The sequence below is a fragment of the Blennius ocellaris genome, assembly GCF_963422515.1.
Source record: "Blennius ocellaris genome assembly, chromosome: 6".
Classification (NCBI taxonomy): Eukaryota; Metazoa; Chordata; class Actinopteri; order Blenniiformes; family Blenniidae; genus Blennius; species Blennius ocellaris.
Window position 1 is genome coordinate 18,331,718 of NC_137655.1, and position 18,568 is coordinate 18,350,285.

At 44.7% G+C, this 18,568-nt stretch overlaps 1 protein-coding gene across 2 annotated transcripts in view; it reads left to right on the forward strand.

Annotated features, from left to right (window-relative positions):
- igsf3 (immunoglobulin superfamily, member 3) overlaps window positions 1–18,568 on the forward strand; it is a 73,459-nt gene that overhangs the window by 39,197 nt on the left and 15,694 nt on the right. For both annotated transcript variants that reach the window (XM_080498441.1, XM_080498442.1), the window contains 4 exons: window positions 4,695–5,114; window positions 8,194–8,580; window positions 12,353–12,760; window positions 15,583–16,008. In XM_080498441.1, the coding sequence (XP_080354567.1) occupies window positions 4,695–5,114; window positions 8,194–8,580; window positions 12,353–12,760; window positions 15,583–16,008 (1,641 nt within the window). The remainder of the gene's footprint in view (window positions 1–4,694; window positions 5,115–8,193; window positions 8,581–12,352; window positions 12,761–15,582; window positions 16,009–18,568) is intronic.

The following is an 18,568-nucleotide window of genomic DNA, read 5'->3' on the forward strand; positions in this document are numbered from 1 at the left end:
AATTTGAGGAGGAAAAAAAAAAATCAATCTGTAAATGTAAGGAGAGCACGCAATCTCCAGAGAGCGGTCCAGGCATGGAGGCAAGCATGCCACACACTGCACCGCTGTGTTTACTGGGATCAGATTCTCTTTGTGTCATATTGGCCCAAATATAAGGTGGGGGAAAAAGTCCCTTTTTAGTCCTAATTTACATTTATAGAGTAGTAGCTGTAAATAATCGGGAACACAGTGTGACCATTGGTTGGAACTGAGCCATAGTTGCAGATTCAATAAGTGATTATGTCTGCAGGACCCCGAAACTTGAGATGAGCTACGAAGTCGTTCCACGGCCATTTCGTTGAAGAAATGTGTTGCTTGGGCGACCAGCAAGGCTCACAGATGTGTTTATAAATAGTTCCTACATGTAAGACAATAAAGTAAAAATCTTCAACAAAATCTTTTTTTTTTTTTCTTCCCCTGGCAATGAGCAGACTTGAGCTCCTCTTAGTGGTAAGCGCATTCTGCTCTTGTTTTGACTAAAAGATCTACATAAACTACGCCTCAACTGTTGCTTTTATTTACACAGCGCTAAAATAAGTCAATACGATGTCCTCACAAGAGACGGACATGAGTTTGTGTTTGTGCCAGAGAATGCCATCTCATGCTGTTCCTAATCCTTCCCAGATTGAGGTCAGTGGGGCTATTGGAGCATCTCGGGCGTGTTTACAACCCCAACCCTTGGACAGGCTGAGATAGGATGGTGCTTTTTGATTGGGTCTGCCAACTCAACATATCCACGTGCGTGACCCCGATTGGCCCAGAGAACTTCAGATGAGGTCAAAGTGTTTAATATCGCTGGGATAAGTGGGCCAAGGAGTGAGGAGAAGCTGCTTCACTCTCGATAGGTGAGTTAATGTGAGTCAGAATTGAGTTGGAGTTGGTGGGTGCGGTTGTTATAGTAACTCCTGACTGTTCTCAAAGGCCGTCAGCATGTAGTGGGAGGGTTGCTATGGTGATGGCAGGTTGTAGCGTAGGTGTGTTGTTGTGGTAACGTTACATCTGTGCGAGGCTGCCGTTCACTCATTGTTGACTGGAGTGTCGGAGTGAAATGACATAACATCAAGTTATTGCGGCTCAGAACTGGACTCCAGCGATATTGATTTAATCGAGAAAAATATTGCTGTTCAACCATGTGCACAAAGAGCCAGGTGGAGTAAATTGAAATGTTCTTGAATCAGAAAATATGGGAAGAGCTTAAGGATGTGACTGAATTTGACCAGGTCCACATTGTGATAGTTAGATGGTCCGAGGAAGAAAATAAAATAAAAAATAAATAAAAACTTCGCCCGAGGCTGGTGCATGTTGTCAGAACCAACAGATGAGTTACCGCAGCTCACTTTGCTGGTCCTGATCGATATTGCATCACAGTTTATTACATATGAGGCTGCACCCTTTATGACGGGGTGGTCTTGCTCGCCATCGCCCAGAGCAGCAACAATGAGCATGAGAACCGGACAATATAGTCATGGAAGGAAGTGGCCTCGGCTGAAGGCTGCATGTGTTTGTGTGTATGTGGTTGCTGGGGACCACGTGGTACCATGGTGCACTATGGGAAAATGGCTAACAGATAGAAACGGTGTGATTCTATGGGCGGTTTGCTTTTACAGACATGTATCGCAAGCAAAGTAATGGACCCTGCTGCAAAGCAAATTGAATGAAGGAGTACTTTAATAAGGTCGGGTGTTGACTTGGCCTTCAAAGATATAACTTGGTATGTGTGATACAAACAAGTCTGATTCAAGGTGGTTAGACCTCGCAGCTCACAGGACTCAAGGTGCTGCTTCTTGTTGCCAGAAACCACGGGAAAATGTCATAGAAGGCCTGTTTCGAGTGGACAGATCTGTTTTTTTTGCAATAAAATGGAGACCATGGTTATAATGTTTTGGTGAACCATTGCATAATCTTTATAATCAAGCCGATTTTCAAAGGGGTGATTTTTATGCTTTTACACACATCTTTTTTATGTCTATAAAATGTAAACTCATGTGCACCTTTTTCATGTAATTAGTTTTAATTTCATTTAGACACCGCAAGATTAAAAAGTCTCGCAAGATTTTGAAACGTAGTGAATCTGCTGAAAGTTAGTAAATGTTAATATGGAACAATTATCTCTCAGCAGTTGAAACCATTACCAGCAATTGCTCACCCCAAATTTGTTATGAATAAACCTTTTGACAATAAACGCTAATACAGGCTCGGTGAGATTCCCATGTTAGTCATTTAATTGTGCAACCAACAAACAAATATATCAGCAGGATAGCTTTATTGCTGCCCATGACTACCATTTGCATTCCTGGCTGCTAGACGGTTTATCAAGCACTCAGGGTAATGGAAAAGTGCATTAGAGGTCATGTTCATTCAGGCCTCGTCAGTATTTTCAACAGTACTGCAAACAATGGCAGAAAACTGTTTATTCTCGTCTGGGACTGATGTGCACGGCGTCTCCTGCAGCATCTCATTAGAGTGCCACTGAGTCTGACCCACCTGATTACTTCTTTTCCTGCCACTTTTGTTTCATCACTGTTTCTGCCTTTGAGTGCCTTGTTAAACTCCGCTAACCAGATGTCAACCCACTTCTCTCCGCCTCCTCTATATATTTTTTCTCTGATCTCTCCGTCTTTGTTCCCTCGTTTGTTTCATTAGTGGTGTCTGTTTCTCTGTTCTCCCGATCTCTAAATTTGACTGATGTTCTCTTACTCACAAGCACACGGGCAGACGCATGGTCGGCGCAACGTCTGCAGTCCGTGCAGCGTGAGTTTGCATAGAATATCGGAGAGTTAAATTATTGTAACAAATTAGTCGCAGCGAGCGCGAAGCGGCACAGGCCCTGGACATGATTATTTTTAGTCTTCATAATTGTGATCCCTCAAGAGTCCCAGCACCCAGACATCTTGACAAAGCACTCGACCAACATAAACTCTCTCACAATGCGCTTCAATTTTCTGGCTTTTATGAGCCGTTCACGGCCACCACATGGCAAAGCAAGACAGCTCCCTTTGGCAGTATTCACCCAATTAATTTCTTCCCAGCTTGGCTCAAACCTGTAATTCTTAACCTCAGAGAGTGTGCAACCACCCCCACGTGTGATAACCTGACCTGGTGACCTTTCTTCCTCTTGGTTGTCAATAATGCATTACGTGATGGAATCTTAAACCCAATGCTATCTTCTGCTCTTTCTGCTTCTGGCACCCTGGTGCACATCCTAAAATGTTGTTTTTGTTTTTCTTCATCTTTTCTCTAATATAAGTTCTTCTATAAAGCTATACATATTTATTTCTGTCAAAGTGACGTTTTTTTTTTTTTTTTTTTTTCTTTTCCTGGCCTTCTCTGAAATCATAGCATCTTGATGTCTATTTTGCTTCCCTGCACTCGACTGCCCCCCCCCCCCCAAATCTCTTCTGTTCTCAACCATCTGGCTTGGATTCTTGCCTTTATTCTCAGTTAAATTGTTGGAAGAAAGACTGTGCTGAATCTATTACAGTAATTTTAACTTGCTGTTTGTATATTTAGTATGTGTGATCAAAAACTGTTTGAAATGTTTAGTGAGATGGAGCATCGCTGTAAGATGTTATTGTGCCTGTGGGAAACCTTATGGGATTTAATCAGTCTGAATGAAGTGCCAGGGGGGTCTCTGGAGGTATATTGGTCTGTGAGATGGAAAGAATGCCATCAACACACTGTGTGACATGTGATAATCATGTATGGAGGAGGAAATAGAGGGCAGTCACCTCCAATAGAAGCTCGGCTGCATTAACACCTTTTCATCACACTTTTTCCTACCAATAAATCAGATTAATAACTACTGATGGTATAAGAGTGGTTTATTTTCATATCTTAACTGTACTAATGCTAGTAAAATAAAATAAAAAAATAATGTAATTACACTGTGATGGAGGGTTTTCTTCAGAGGGTCCAAGTTATACATATTTTTATGTATGGAAAAACCAGCCTCGTGTATAAAATTAAAGGTTTCTGTTTTCTTCCCGGTGTGAAACTATTAAGTCAACCTTTGTGTTACCTCTCAATTATAGGGATATTTTAAGCCGGCGTGCCGCCCCCTCAGCCCTTGAGTGGCTCAATCCTTATATAGTATCACACATTGTGCAAATGACAAATTCCGTCATCATCAGTCTGCTCTGTATCACACGGTTGGATGAACTTTCGTACAGTCGGGAAGAATTAACCATGTCATGTCATTTGCTTTAAGCACTGCTGCTGAATCTCCCAAACAGCCTCATCTCTCTCTGCCCATTTCAGTGTAGACACTCCAGTGCATGACGCAGTCACTATCTATCCTTAGACATCCCAGGGCTGATTTCACTGTATGAATAGCTGATGTTTTACATTCTCATTGGAAATGTCAAGCTTCATTACCAGCTGATTTTTGTGAGTGCGTTTTGGTAATTCTGTTTATTGTGCATCTTGTTTTGTTCTGGGGTTTTTTTTTTTCCAGCGCTGTCTCATGTGAATATTGTAATAATGTAATAGTGATTCTGATCTCAAGTAAACTTCTCGATTAAATATAGAACGAATAAATAAATAAATAAATAAAAACAAATATTGAGGAAGAGAATAACTTTCCTACTCTGTTTTTTTTTCTCAGGTCCTACATGTATGCTTGCTGATCTTCCTCATTCTTCTGTTTGTCTTTGCAGTTATTGCGGACTCTTTGACAGTAACTGCGCCAGCTCAGACTCTTTCCAAAGTGGAGGGCGACACATTACAGCTCACCTGCGAGGTGTCCAGGACCACCATGCAGCACACTCACTTGTCAGTCGGTTGGTACCTGCGAGCCCCAGAGGACACCCCCGCCCTGCCGCAGGAGTTGGTCACCTTGTCAAGAGACTTTGTTTTGCGCTCCGGGGGACCGTATCGGCAGAGGATGGCTGCGGGGGACCTCAGGTTGGATAAAACCAGCGCTACAGCCTACAGGCTGACCATTCACAAGCTGCAGCCTGTAGACCAGGGCGTGCTCTACTGCCAGGCCGCTGAGTGGATTCAGGACTCGGACGGGAGCTGGTTCGCCATGACCCGAAAACAGAGCGATAAGACTCAGCTCCGCATTCAACCAACTGGTGAGTGAATGATGAATGAAATGCACCCGCATAGTGATTTTCCTACTAAAGCACTTTCACTTTAACTAGCCTCTTATTTAGCGCTCATTTAGTTTTCGCACTCGGCAGACTGTGTGTGAATGGAGCTGCCTTGAAGGTGCAGCCCATTTGCAGCAACTTGGTGCCGGTAATCTTGCCAAACACGCATGTAGACATGTGGGGGGAAATGAGCGAGGAGTTTAACCAGCAGCTCTATAATGAGTGCACAGACTGCTGCTTTCTTTCTAATCCAGACTGAGAGGAAAAGATTGTGTGGGAAAAGAAGAGTGCAGAGGGAGCGAGGGTAAAGACAGTGGTCTAGATCCCCCTGTCCTTTGACTGGCACACACGCCTGCTTGTGGGCAGGGTTCCACTGATTGCTGATCAGTATCTCAAGCTAAGCTCATTAGTGGACTAAAAAGAGCTTAACTAAACCTCCATAGACTCCCCACTTTTGTATTAGTGTCTGTTTGATGGGCAACATTACAAGCACATCCAAGAATACATTTGCCCAGCTCCGAATGGCGTGGGTGTTTGACACAGGAGGCCCATGACTTCCACAGAAACAACCTCCTCGGGCTACAAGTGGCCCAGAGTTCAGAAGCCAAAAATGGGTTTTGCAATTGCATCTCGCTAACAGTTCCACCAGTTTAATTTCTCCCAGACTACATCAGTGGGAGAAATCGTGCTGGTTTAATGCTGTTGCCAAATCTGTAAGCAGAGATTCCCTAACGGGTGGGAGGAAGGAAGTTTCTAACTGAGGGAGGAAGAGGGGATGTGGAGGGTGGCCTTAGGATGGGCAAATAACAAGGGCTGCATGATGGAAGTGTGTGGGAGGCACCAAATATGTGCAGTGGTGGCTAACAGACTAATATGCCTCATATGATGATAATCTAATAACCTGTCAACCTCCAGACCGGAAGGCCCAGAAACAAAGACAGCTTTATGACTGCTCACACGTACTCATAGCCTCTCACCCAGCTCAACCCGATCACACCCACTGTGCTGTGTTCCACATACATAAAGCATCTCTTTGTATGCTTCCAAGAAAGGGCCACGGAGATGGGTGATAAACCGCCTCGACATTAGCTCAATTACCAAGGAAGCATGCGGTGGCGAGTGGCTCATGCCAGTAAATCACTTCAAAGTGGAGTCGTTTTGCCTTTCCCCATTAAACATCAGATCCGCTCTGGACCAATGCGACTTGATGGTGCCCCAGATAGCACTGTGTGGCTGAGGAGGAGAGCGGGAACTCGGATGTAAAGCAGGTTTGTCAGATGAGTTCCTGCTACTTCAGGGAGGAGACAAAAGGCATGATGAGCTTCTCCCCTCAACACCCTTTGTCACTCTCCATCTTCCATGTAATCTATTATGGATGGAGGTATTGTTGCATGACAAAGAGAATAACGCAGCGGTGCTGCAGTGTGTGGCTGGAGGTGGAAGTGCACAAACTTATGTATTTGTGTAAATTCGTCTGGATTAAATTTTTGGGTACATGTTACATGATGAGGGTGCAACTTGCATACTCCCAGGCTGGAAAGTATAGTTGGCGTTCCACCTGCCTGAGCGCGCATTTGACTGAGAGCATGCAAGGGAAATTTAAAAAGGAGAGGCAGCGGCTTCTCCATTAAGACTCCTATTATAAAAGATGGAGTGGATCTCAAGACAGCCCCATCACTAGCTAATCACCCACAGCCGGCATCAGAGAGGAGCCACAGACAGAATCCTAATGTACCTCTCACTCTCTGTTTTCACCATATCTGCCTTTTCCCCCTCTTTTCACTCACCTCTTCTCTTGTTCCCCACTCTCACATCACCTCTCATTTTCTGCAGCCATGTCTTAGCTCATTAATAAATTGCTCCCTCATATTCAGCTTTCTGTTTATTTATTGATTTTATATATTATTGAATCCTGAACATAGGCTGGATGTATAAAAAGATGCCACCCTCTAAAACGTCAACTTATTATACGTTTCCAAACTTGGGTGTGTGTGTGTGTGCACAGTAAACTTTTAAGTACCATTTTACCATTGCAAATTACATTTAGCTACACGTATGCTTCTGTACACGTTAATATTCAGCACGTGTGTGCATTAATGGATATATACTGTATGGGTAAACAATATCTCATAATAATGCTCCCCCCTATAATGAGCTCTACACCAGGGGCAGGCTTTGAACTTTTCCACATGAGTGTGTTTGCCCATTTAAAGTCTTTGTAATTACAGCTGGGGGCTACCACCTCACTGAGATGCAAAGCAGCTGTCTCTGATACATACTGTACCCATCTTGTGGAAATTGAAATAAATAAAATGCGGATGACACACACACACACACACACACACACATACACACACAAAAGGCCCACGTGCCGGCAAGTGTAAGTTGGCCAAAAGGAGGCACTACCAGGAGCAGTGTTTACTCTTGTCTGTTGTCTTAGACAGTTCAAGAGGAGAAGGAGGAAAGAGTGTCTGACTCCTTGTTTCAGACAGCTGAAGAGAATATTAATTAGATGCGTTTCTTTTTTTTATTATTTTTATTGCAGAGGTGAAACCAAGGGGGGAGAGAAAGAAGGAGACAGCAGAGCTGTCTGAAAGATCACAGTTTTACGCGAGCAGTGTACTGTGTGACCTCAACCTCTGCTATTTTCTATTCCGTTTCTCTCTCTTCAGCACAAACTGCTGTTTTATTTCCCTAACCCGCCCTCGACCACCTCAAAGCCCCCCTCTCGCCCACTCTTCAATCTACTCGCTCTCATTTTTGTGATTGCCGGTTCAGCTTACTAAACTGTAGATATTACAAAAATGCAGAGGTGTGAAATACATTTCAGCTTTAGCCTAAATTTAGAATTTGTTCTGTTTGAGACTTTAGAAACATGTTTGGAAATGTGAAGGGAAAATTTAAAAAAATTACCTTGAGAGCTCGCCCACACGTGTACTCTCTCAGCTGTGCCGTGTTTTTAACAATCAAGTGTTCCATGAAAGTGTTTTGTACTTTTCTTTTGGAAAAAAACAAAAAACATCTTCAACATCGATGTTCCCCTTGTTTTCCTCCCATTCAGACCGCGACTTCAGCATCCAGGTGAGCACGGAGCGACGGTCCTTCACGGCCGGTGAGCCGCTGGAGCTTCGCTGCACCATTGAGGCGCAGAATGTCCCCGAGCGTTTCTTCTCGGTGTCGTGGGTCTTCAGCAGCTCACCGGTGGCCGTGGTGGGCCCCAGTGCCGTGCCTGTCCTGGGCTCGGAATACATCGCCCGCGAGGCGGCGGGCCACATGACTGTGCGTAAAGAGAGCCCGAATGTATACCTGCTCAAGCTGCAGCACTTGCGTCCCGAAGATGCTGGGAAGTATATCTGCCGTGTAACGGAGCGAGAGAAGACACCCACGGGAGACTTTATCGACCGCAGCAAGAGGTCCCGCAATGTCCAGATCACAGTCCAGCCACTCAGTGAGTAATCATCTTTTCACGAGGCCACTGGCTTAGTTGTTCTGTCCTTAGTTGTCAATTACGCCAAGAAGGATGAGCTTTTCATAATAGCAGTTTTATCTTCATACGGGCCATATGGAATGTCATTCTGTTTTCCACTCCAGCCTCTCCTCTCCTCTCTCCCCCCCCGTCTTCCCCTCTCTATCTGTCTCGGTGGCCCATAACAGATAACCGTGCAGCCTCTATTGTTAGCTGTGAGTAAGAGGGAAAAGGATAATGCCACTCCGATTCCTGGTGTATTTTCTGTTTGAGTGGATTGCTAAGGATTGGTAATGCAGCATTATGGTCCTTCCCATTTCCTTGGCTTAGTAGGAGGGTGAAAACACTACAGTAGAATAATGGAGAGCAGAGAAGTCAGGACTGAAGGAGGCTGAGCTAACAGCCATGAAATGAAAGTGTGGAGAAAGAAAGGAAGCCAAGAAAGTCACCCGGATCTCCAGGGCCCTCTAAGTGGTTCCCCGGGCTAAATTAATGTGTTCTGCTGGGGCAGAACTCTACAGCTGGGTTAAGCAGGGCTGGCCAGTGTGGTTGTCAATTGTGCAGCTGTTTGATACGAATATACAAACCTTTAACATCTCTGCACTCAATCTGCTTTTTAAAAGTTCACTTTCTTTCAATCACAGCGTGTGGAGAGCATGCTGCACTCACTCATCCCTCTGTTCTTCTGTCTCTCAGGACTAGCAGAGTGCATGGAAAAAAAAATGTCCTGCCAACATAAAAAAGCCTAATAGCCATAAAGTAGCATCTCCTTTCAAGCCTCCTATGCTACCTTAGTCTGACCGCTCTGCACCCCTCGCTAAATCAGAAAAAAAAAAAACAATGACCAGGAGCCTGCACCAGCCTCCCGGGAGTAGCTCTGTACGGGAGGTATTGTTTCTGCAACAAAAGACATTAATGCTGTATAAAGGATGTTTATAGGGTTTACACAAGATAATAACCATGGTTATTGGGAGGGAATGTCCATGGAACACAGTCGCGGTGTGCAGGCAGCATGTGTTTTGTGCACAAACTGTTTTCCAATGCTTGCTTTCTCACCCACACTTTGAAGACACACTGTTTAATTGGCATATTTATGTGAGAGGTAGAAATAGGCTGTGACGCAGGTTAAAGTTGATGAGTCAGAGAAGGGCATCACGAAATGGCAAGGATTAAAAAAAAACAAAAAACGGGATAACCATTTCTGACAAATGAGTACTGATGGATGCGTTCACATTTGCAATGAGAAATGGAGGTGTGCCCTCTTGCCAAGCTGAATCTCTGTCATATACATAGAAAGGACAAGTGCAAAGTCGAAAAAGCAAGCTTCAAAAACTACTATTTCTTCACTTGTCTGCAGTCTAAAAATAATTATAAAAAAAAAACACAAAGAAAAAAGAAACTCGATGTAAAGTTGAGGGGAAAATAATACAGGGTGTTTGAAAGGACAGCAGATGTATCTACATCAGCAACAGTCGAGCAATCCTCTCTTAATGCCTCAGAGTGTGGAAAAGTATTGTAATACAATATGTTCTTGGCTGTAAGAAAGAGGGAAAAAAAACACTTAAAGACAATGAAAAGAAAAAAAGGATGAAAGGTTTTCTCTTTGTTCGTTTGAGTGTTATAGAAATAAGGAGCGAGTTTATTCCATATTCACAGAGGGTTCGTGCTTATTAGAAGGGCCACAGAGGAAAGAGAGGGAAGCAGTAGAGCTTGGCCTGGGGGTAGAAAAAAAAAATGGAGTAAGCCTTCCCCTCAAGAGACGGCAACAGTCACCCCACAGGAGGAAGAGAGCTTATGGGTCAAACAGAGCTCGGTGATGTTTGATGGATGATTAAAGTGATGTGAGACCAGATAAAGTGGGAGAACAAAGCAGAAGAGTCAGTAAATACTTTCATCCATTTTTTTTTCTGAAGTGCCACTGAGCCCTATGATCTGAACCCTCTTTCCTGTGTGTATGTGTATTTGGTGAACAAGCTTCACATGGTTTAAAAAAAAAGAGAGAGAGAGAGAGAGAGAGAGAATTTCAACCCACACACACAAACTTACCAGTGTCTCCTCTCTGGCTGTCACTCCGATGTGCCCAAGGCCAGTAACAAAACTGCACTATCCTATTCTCTCTCGCTCGCTCTCTCTCTCTCTCTCTCGCTCTCGCTCTCTCGCTCTCTCGCTCTCGCGCACACACACCCACAAACATCCAAACACACTCGCTCAGTACCTCGACAGGACTGAGCTATGCTCTCGGGAAAAAGGCTCAGTGGTTTTGACTGCCCCTGGCCTCCTCTACTCTCTGATTGTTTTGACGCAGCAAGAGTAATTCTTGTTGTGAGGAATTCAGTGTGAGAAGTGAAGATTTTTGTGGAACTTTTCCCACTTTCCCAAGTGTGCCGTGCCATATATTCCATAGGCGCGGTTGATATTCAGACTCTTATATTGGATAGCTCCGCCGTGCCGTATTTTATCATGAATAAATGACCACCAAATGGTTGAGCCATCGTCAGCATTATGTCACAAGATGCAGCGTGACTGATGTGTGTGTCTTTTTATTCCTTCCGTTCCTCGTCTGTGCCGCTTCATCGCACATCATGGTCGTAAGACGCTGGAGTCAATCCTGTCTGACTCTTGGCAAAGCCAGGGTTAACGTTGGATAGGTCGCCAGTCAATCCCAGAGTGTGCACACACACACACACACACACACACACACCAACCTACAGGTAATTTATAGTTATAATTCAGCTTAAGTTTAAGTTTCAGGTTTTGTGGTCATCAGAGACAACTGTAGTCCCCCCCCCCGTCCCCCCCCCCCCCCCCCCCCCCCATTTTCATTAAGTTCTGTTTTTTTTTATCAATAAACAAATCCATCTCTCCTGTACCTCTCCTGGAGGTACATCACATTGTCTGAGGCCCCAAAAAAAAAACAGTTCTTCAGAGCTTTTTTTTTTCTATCACAATCAAGACAAGCGTATCGTCTTTGCTTAAATTAACCTTGAGACGTGGAGAGCTTCCGTCTACCAGCCTTATTGGATGTAGTTTGGGAAAGCTTGTGTGCATGCGAGTGTTCAGTGTGCCAGAGTTCATTTCAGGATAAGAACCAAGCAGTGGCGTTAAAGACATGTTTTTAAAGCCTTGAGAAGTAGTAAATATTTTATAAATAAATACATATTTTTGTAAACTTCCGAATTCAGTTTCAAAAGTTTGCTGGTTCCCAGAACACGGTGGAATCAGTGATTCTGCAATAGAAGAAGTGTTTAATCAGCCCGACTGGCTGGGCACAATCAGCCAGACACAAATAGGGCTCCTTGGTCAGGAGGGTGAACAAGAAGAACCCACTGATAACTATCTCAGCAGCACTCAATCAACAAGGCATTTATGATAGTGGCTGGACTGAAACCAATGTTGAATAAAAGATGGATGTGAGTGGTCTTGGAACTTTCTAAACTGCAATCAAACTGAGTGCTCAAGTGAATCATTTCACTCATTAAAATCTTTTGGCATAACTACAGGCATGTTCACCTGGCTAATATTGCCTCCTTTTATTGCAGCAATAAGACTTTTTTTTTTTTTCTTTTGGAAAATTGGCTGAAAATGTCTAAAAACACATTTTCTCATGAAACCTTTTTTTTATTATTATTATTTTTAACGCAATAAATTTTTAAAGTGTGCAAACCTGAAGGTTCGTTAACTTCCTTTAAAAACCTTGATTCATGTTATTGTCTTTAACATCGTCTGCTTGTCTATGTTTTCTCTTCCGACCCAGAGAGCAACATCACCGTGTCGCTGTCCAGCAACTCCTCAGAGGTCCTCGAGGGCGACGTGATCCAGTTGAGCTGCTCAGTCCAATCCACTACAGGCCCGCTGTCGGTGGTCTGGCAGTGGACAGACAAGCAGAAGGGTCAACCCACCCAGGACGTGGCCTCTGTGGACCGAGACGGCACCATGTGGCACCGCCCCGCCTACAGAGAACGCTCCACTTACGGCGAGATCCGCGCCGAGAAGGTGCAGGGTGACACATTCTCGCTGTCGCTGTACAACGCCGTGCCTGGAGATGAAGGCGAGTACCGCTGCGTCGTCACCGAGTGGATCCAGACCGGCACCGAACCAGAGCTGACCTGGGAGGAGATCGGAGAGAAGTCCGCCGCCAAGACGGTTTCTGTCAAGACTGTCGGTGAGCCATTTCATCCCGAAGTAGCCTCATCACAATCTCTCTGACGTGTTGAAGTGGGTGAGGTGTGTCAACGTTCAGGAGAGCACTGCGTGTTGGCACACATGCCCGCCGTATCAAAAACAGCCATGTGTTTTGTGATTTTCTAAAGAGAAATGAATGGCACAGGGAAAACATGTCGTTCAACACAATAAAATGTATCATGGTTTATTCATGTGGTGCTCAGGGGAAGGAGCTATCATCACACGCACACACTCACGCACATACACACACACACGCAGCTTTGTTTTAATCTCTTCGGGGCACTTTCACATCAACTTACATTCATATTCTGGCATAACTACTACGTTCCAAGCCAGAACTTTCTTTCTCTCTCTCTCACCTTAACTTAACCCAAGCCACTACCAAAGCTGAAAACATAGTTTTAAATATTAGTTAATTAACTGCATGTGGACTTGAATTGCCTCCCCGTATTCCAGACAAGTCCGCCCTATGCTTGTGTAAACGGGCCTAGTCACTGACAATGGAGGTAAAACATCACCTGCGTCACGTCAACAGCAGTGCTTCCATGACCCCCATCATAGACTCGTGCACACCCACATGGATTGGTCAGAATTATTAGAATGGAAATACAGCGGCAATGTGTTTCACAGTCCGTGGGTCTCCTCTTGTCATTGCTGAGTTAAGCTGAACATCCTCGATACATACTGAGGAAGTCACTGGAGCGCAGCCGTGAGGAGCTGGCAGGCCAGGCCAGGCCTGGGCGCAACACACACACACACATACACACACACACAACTAACGGATTAGCTCCCTGCAGTAGCGCAGTGCTGCAGAGAAGAGATGTCAGTTTTTAAGTGGCCATTTGTTAAGTTCGGGCAACAACAGAAACATTAGTTTGAGGAACAAGGGACATATTATGCAAAACAGGGAAAAGAAGTCCAAAGCTGCTCATCTTTCTTCAGTAACACTCTTTGACATCGCTTCTTCTCTTCCTCTGTGGTTGTTGATCAGAGGATTTTCTAAATGTGCACTCTAGTGTGACGGTCAATGTGCGCGTTTCACTTCGTCTCGGATTTGTTTTGGCTCTCGTTTTTCTCACTTTAGCTTCCAACTACCATTTCATTGGACCTAAACCTGTCAAGCAAATATAGAACTCATTGTTGTTCCAACTTTCAACTTTTCCGTGGTTCTTGCGTTGCACCCTTAGTTCTTGTATCTTAGAAACAAAAATTTGAAAAGGGAAGGAGTAAACGTGTGCTCCGCTTTCTTTTCTGAGCTTCAAATTGAGCATTTCACATTGACCTGTCCTCTGAATGAACCAGTCTCTAGACTGTAGTACAGCACATTATATATGGCCACTGTACCTTAATTTAGTCACAGCCTCTTCCTTTATGGACTCATGTCTGCTTGCTGACAATACCCGGAGGGAATGGGAGAGGGGCATCCTCTGGGAATTTGGTGCGTTTGTTGCGGCGGCGAAGACAAAGCTGCTCAGTAGAGACTCTTCTTTCCAGCTGATTGGTTTAAGGGGCACTTATGGCATGTGAGTGATAAATATATGAGTGAGAAGCCAATGCCACACACGCCAATGCATAGTACATGCTCAGACAGAATCTTTCGCACAATCAGCTTAACGGTGAATGAAACAAGCAGTTTATTCACACACACAAAAAACGGCACAATGGAGCAATGAATCGGCATGAAATCCTCTCTTTCTGTCACAGAGGCAGACAGACTGTGAGGGAAATGGATGGATGGATGGTAGAGGGGTGCCGGGAGATGGGAGATAGAGTGAGAGGGGAGAGTTATTGTCTGTTGGAGAATTATGGCCCCAGGCAGAAGGCCTAGCATAGCCAAGTCTGGACTGAAAGCCATTGATTACTCACCCTGAAGGACACCGGGGATGATGGCTGTCAGAGGACCGGGGGTGGGGGGTGGGGGTGGTGACAGGAGTTTTGATACAAACATAATGGAGAATGTGCAAAGTTTCAAGAACAATGAATTATCCCATCAGGCAGAAATCAGCCTTAACCAGGATATCTTCATTCCTATTCGTTCCACCCTCTTTCTTTTTTCCCCCTGTTTATTATTCTTTCTAATACTCAAGTTCAATCTTTTATTGAAATGACCAAAAATAGGAACACCAGGACCGGGTTCTTAGAGGGCAATGGAGATTAGGCTTTTTTCTTTATCCAGCGTCTCTTTCTTTCTTTCTTTAGCTTCATCTCTCATCTCCCTTGCTTCCCAGTGTAGGTGTATCTTGGCAATAATATATGGAGTTGGGCAAATGTTTTTAGCTTAATGAGGATAGTTTAGACTTGGCAAGGAGCTCGGCGCAGATCGAACATCGGCGCTTAGAGGAAATCTCTCCCCAGGGTTTTCTTTGTTGCATCATCATTAATTTCGAAGTGCACTCCTACAGTCAAGCGCACAAACTTGCATATACACATCTGTCATTTGACGGTAAGGCCGTATTGATGCAGAAAAATACTAGTGGAAATTGAGAAACTGCTTGACCTACAGTGTAGGTTGTTACGCTTCAAATAAATGTTTTTTATTTGTTCCAGCAGTGGGCTTTGTTTCTCTTAGTTGCCTTGATTAAAAAAAAAAAAAGAAGCAAGTAATTTCCAGGGGAACAGTCTGAACCCCCACAACATTTTCTGAGCTTTAAACACTGAAAGAAAAGTCTTAAGTAGACCAAAATTGTTAAAATATGCAATGCTATAAGCTGGAAAATGTTCATTCTGAATAAGATTAAAAAAAAGACAGATTTGCAATGTGTTATCCTAACGTCCTTTTTCTTTTTTTATCCCACAAACCAGAATCCTCCTTCATGGTGTCGGCCTCTTCACGGACACCGTCGATTTCCTTTGGAGATTCCTTTGACCTCCTGTGTTTGGTCAAGCCTCGTCATAATCCTCGTGTCCCCACATCGGTCACCTGGCGATTCATGCCGACCGGCGCAGAAGTTGACGACGAGGACCAGGGAGAGTTCAAAGACCTCGTGACTTTCACCCGTGAAGGAACGCTGCAGTGGGGGGAGCAGCTGCTGGGGTTGGGTACACGCACCACGGTGGACCGCTCCCACTCCAACACGAACTTCCGGCTGTCGGTGACCCGGGCTGGGCGTCGGGAGGAGGGCAAATACCAGTGCACTGCGGTACTTTGGAGGAAGAACTACGACAACAGCTGGAGCAGAGTGGCCAACCGCACTTCTAACCTGCTTGGCATCAGTGTTCTACAGCCAGGTAAAATTGCATGACTGCTTGCCAGGTGGCCACACACCTAATTGGACTAGACACACACCAGCACACAAATGGGGATCAACACAGAATAAGACACACACACACACACACACACACACACACACACACACACACACACACACACACACACACACACACACACACACACACACACACACACACACACACACACACACACACACACACACACACACACACGTGCACATCGCGCAAATTCACCAGAGCTTAGAGGATTTCTGCCGGCTCTAATTGCACTTAGTCTTTGGTTTAGCCTCTAATTGGAGTGTGTTTGGATGTGTGTTTGTCGGTGTGCAGGCCAGGGTGGAGTCTCCTAATGGAGCGCAGTGCATGGTTTGCTAAACATCCCCCAGGAAGAGAAAGCTCAGTGAAAGGGGTGGAAGAGTTGGAGGCAAAGCATGGAAGACGCGGAGAGTGAGAAAGTGTGATAAAGAGAGTGAGCGAACCGTCCTTGAACCTTTTTCCTCAGCGGAGGCATTAAACTGTCTGCGCCTCCCTCATTGGCCCTCTGTGCTTCGTGCACACACGGAAAAACCCATTCAGAACAGCCCAATTAGTGGAGGAGCACAAACAAAATAACATATAGGCACAAACACACATTGGCCTAATTTAGTCAAATCTAGTGAGCCTCCACAATATGATGCTTCATTTTTTCAGGTGAATGTGCCTGAGCTGTATACTAAAAAAAAAACAAAAAAAAAACTAAAGCAGTTCAGTGAAGCATTTTTTACATTTGCACAACCAATGAACCATAGGTTTGTTTGATTTAGCAGAAGAAATGTGAGTGAGCTGCACGGGTGGCATGGCAAGTAGGTTTTCCATTTGTTGGAATAACATCAACAAATGTGTAACATCTTCTGAAATGCCAAATGTAGGCCCGCCGTGTTATATTTGTGATCATGAGCAATGAGTGCCCGCAGTCCTCCCCTCTTCCATACTCAGCTGAGGATAAACAAGATGCTGCTTTGAGCCTGAAGGCAGACCACGATGATCAATAAGGTGTTAAAAGTGAGTCAGTAAAAACACAGTCACATGTACAGTATAGATAGTCGGTCATTCCATGCTATTGATTCAGATGCACACAAATGCGAGCAGATGTACACAGACCTGCAGACGCATACCAAGCTGATGCAGGGCTTTATTTGCTTGACTGGCTCTGTTGTGACCTTAACCACTCACGCAGAACACACACAGACACCATTCCTGGCCTCTTCACAAGTTATTTGAAAATCGACTTATCATCCTGAGTGTCCAATAATCCTACCCCAATGTGCAGTTTACTTTGTTTATCTTTAACTAGAAAAGTCTGAGCGCACGTGCACACACACACACACACCCACACACACGCACACGCACACGCACACAGATGTTTTGTGACAAACTGAGACCTCCTCCAGGTCTTTTTCCAACAGTGTCAGTGTCTCCATGACAAAGTGATCAGCTACCTTGGTAATGCCATCAGTTACCGTGACGATGTGATCAGTTGCCGACTGAAATCCAATCAGTAACCGTAACGGCGCAATCATTCTGTGTGTAGGGCAGTATCTCACAAGGGAGGACGAGTGAGTAATTCCTTTATCTCATTGGCTGCTGAGGCCCGGCTCTGTCCTGGTCATACTGTGTTCATCTCCTCTGCCTCCTGTGTGTTTTCGCTTTCCTTTTTTTGGTTGTATAGTCAGACCTTCATTTAGACTGATGATTCATTTGTCAGAATGTAGGACGTCTTTCTCTGCCTCACGCCTCTACTCCCCTTCTGCTTTTGCTTCACTATTTTCTCCCGAATGTTACCCACTCCTGGCAATATGAGTGGCTGGCATTTCCAACTTCTCTGTCAAAGCGATGGAATAAAGGGGAATGTGTGTAATGAGATGTGAGCAAACACAGCATATGACCAGATACATAATTGAGAGACTTTAAATCATGTTTCCAGATTTACCTGATCAATATGCATGAGCTGCCTCAACAGCATTATGTGCGCACATGCATACTTGTGTGTGTGTGTATATCAAACTTATTGCACGAATGCCCCTGTCGTGGCCCTTGTGTTCTGCTTGTGAGAGATTTCATATGCTTACTTTGCATGTATACAGAAGCCTTCCTCACCCCTGATACCCAGACACACAACAGCCAAACTGCTTCTCTCAGCTCTCTGATGGTCCATTTCACCAGCGTCTCGTATTCAGAAAAAGGACGCATGTGTGTGCCTTACATAAGAATTGCAAATGTGGAGATGTGGAGTGACGCTTCTCATTAAATTATTGTGCGACTACATCAAAAGGAGGGACTGAAAATCACCATCAGAAAAAGCGTCCTTGATCCCACATCCATGCATCTCAGATCAGCAGAAGAGAAATGTTGGATGTAGATAAAAGCTGGACCGAGCCCTCTCAGAAGCAGTCAGCCGGTCAACATAATGTTTCATCAAACTACTATGCCTGTGGCCCAGACCAGGCCTACTTCCTGTTTCAGATCCTATTAGCAGCATGCTGCCTGTGTCCAAATCCCAGGGGTCATATCAGAGGAG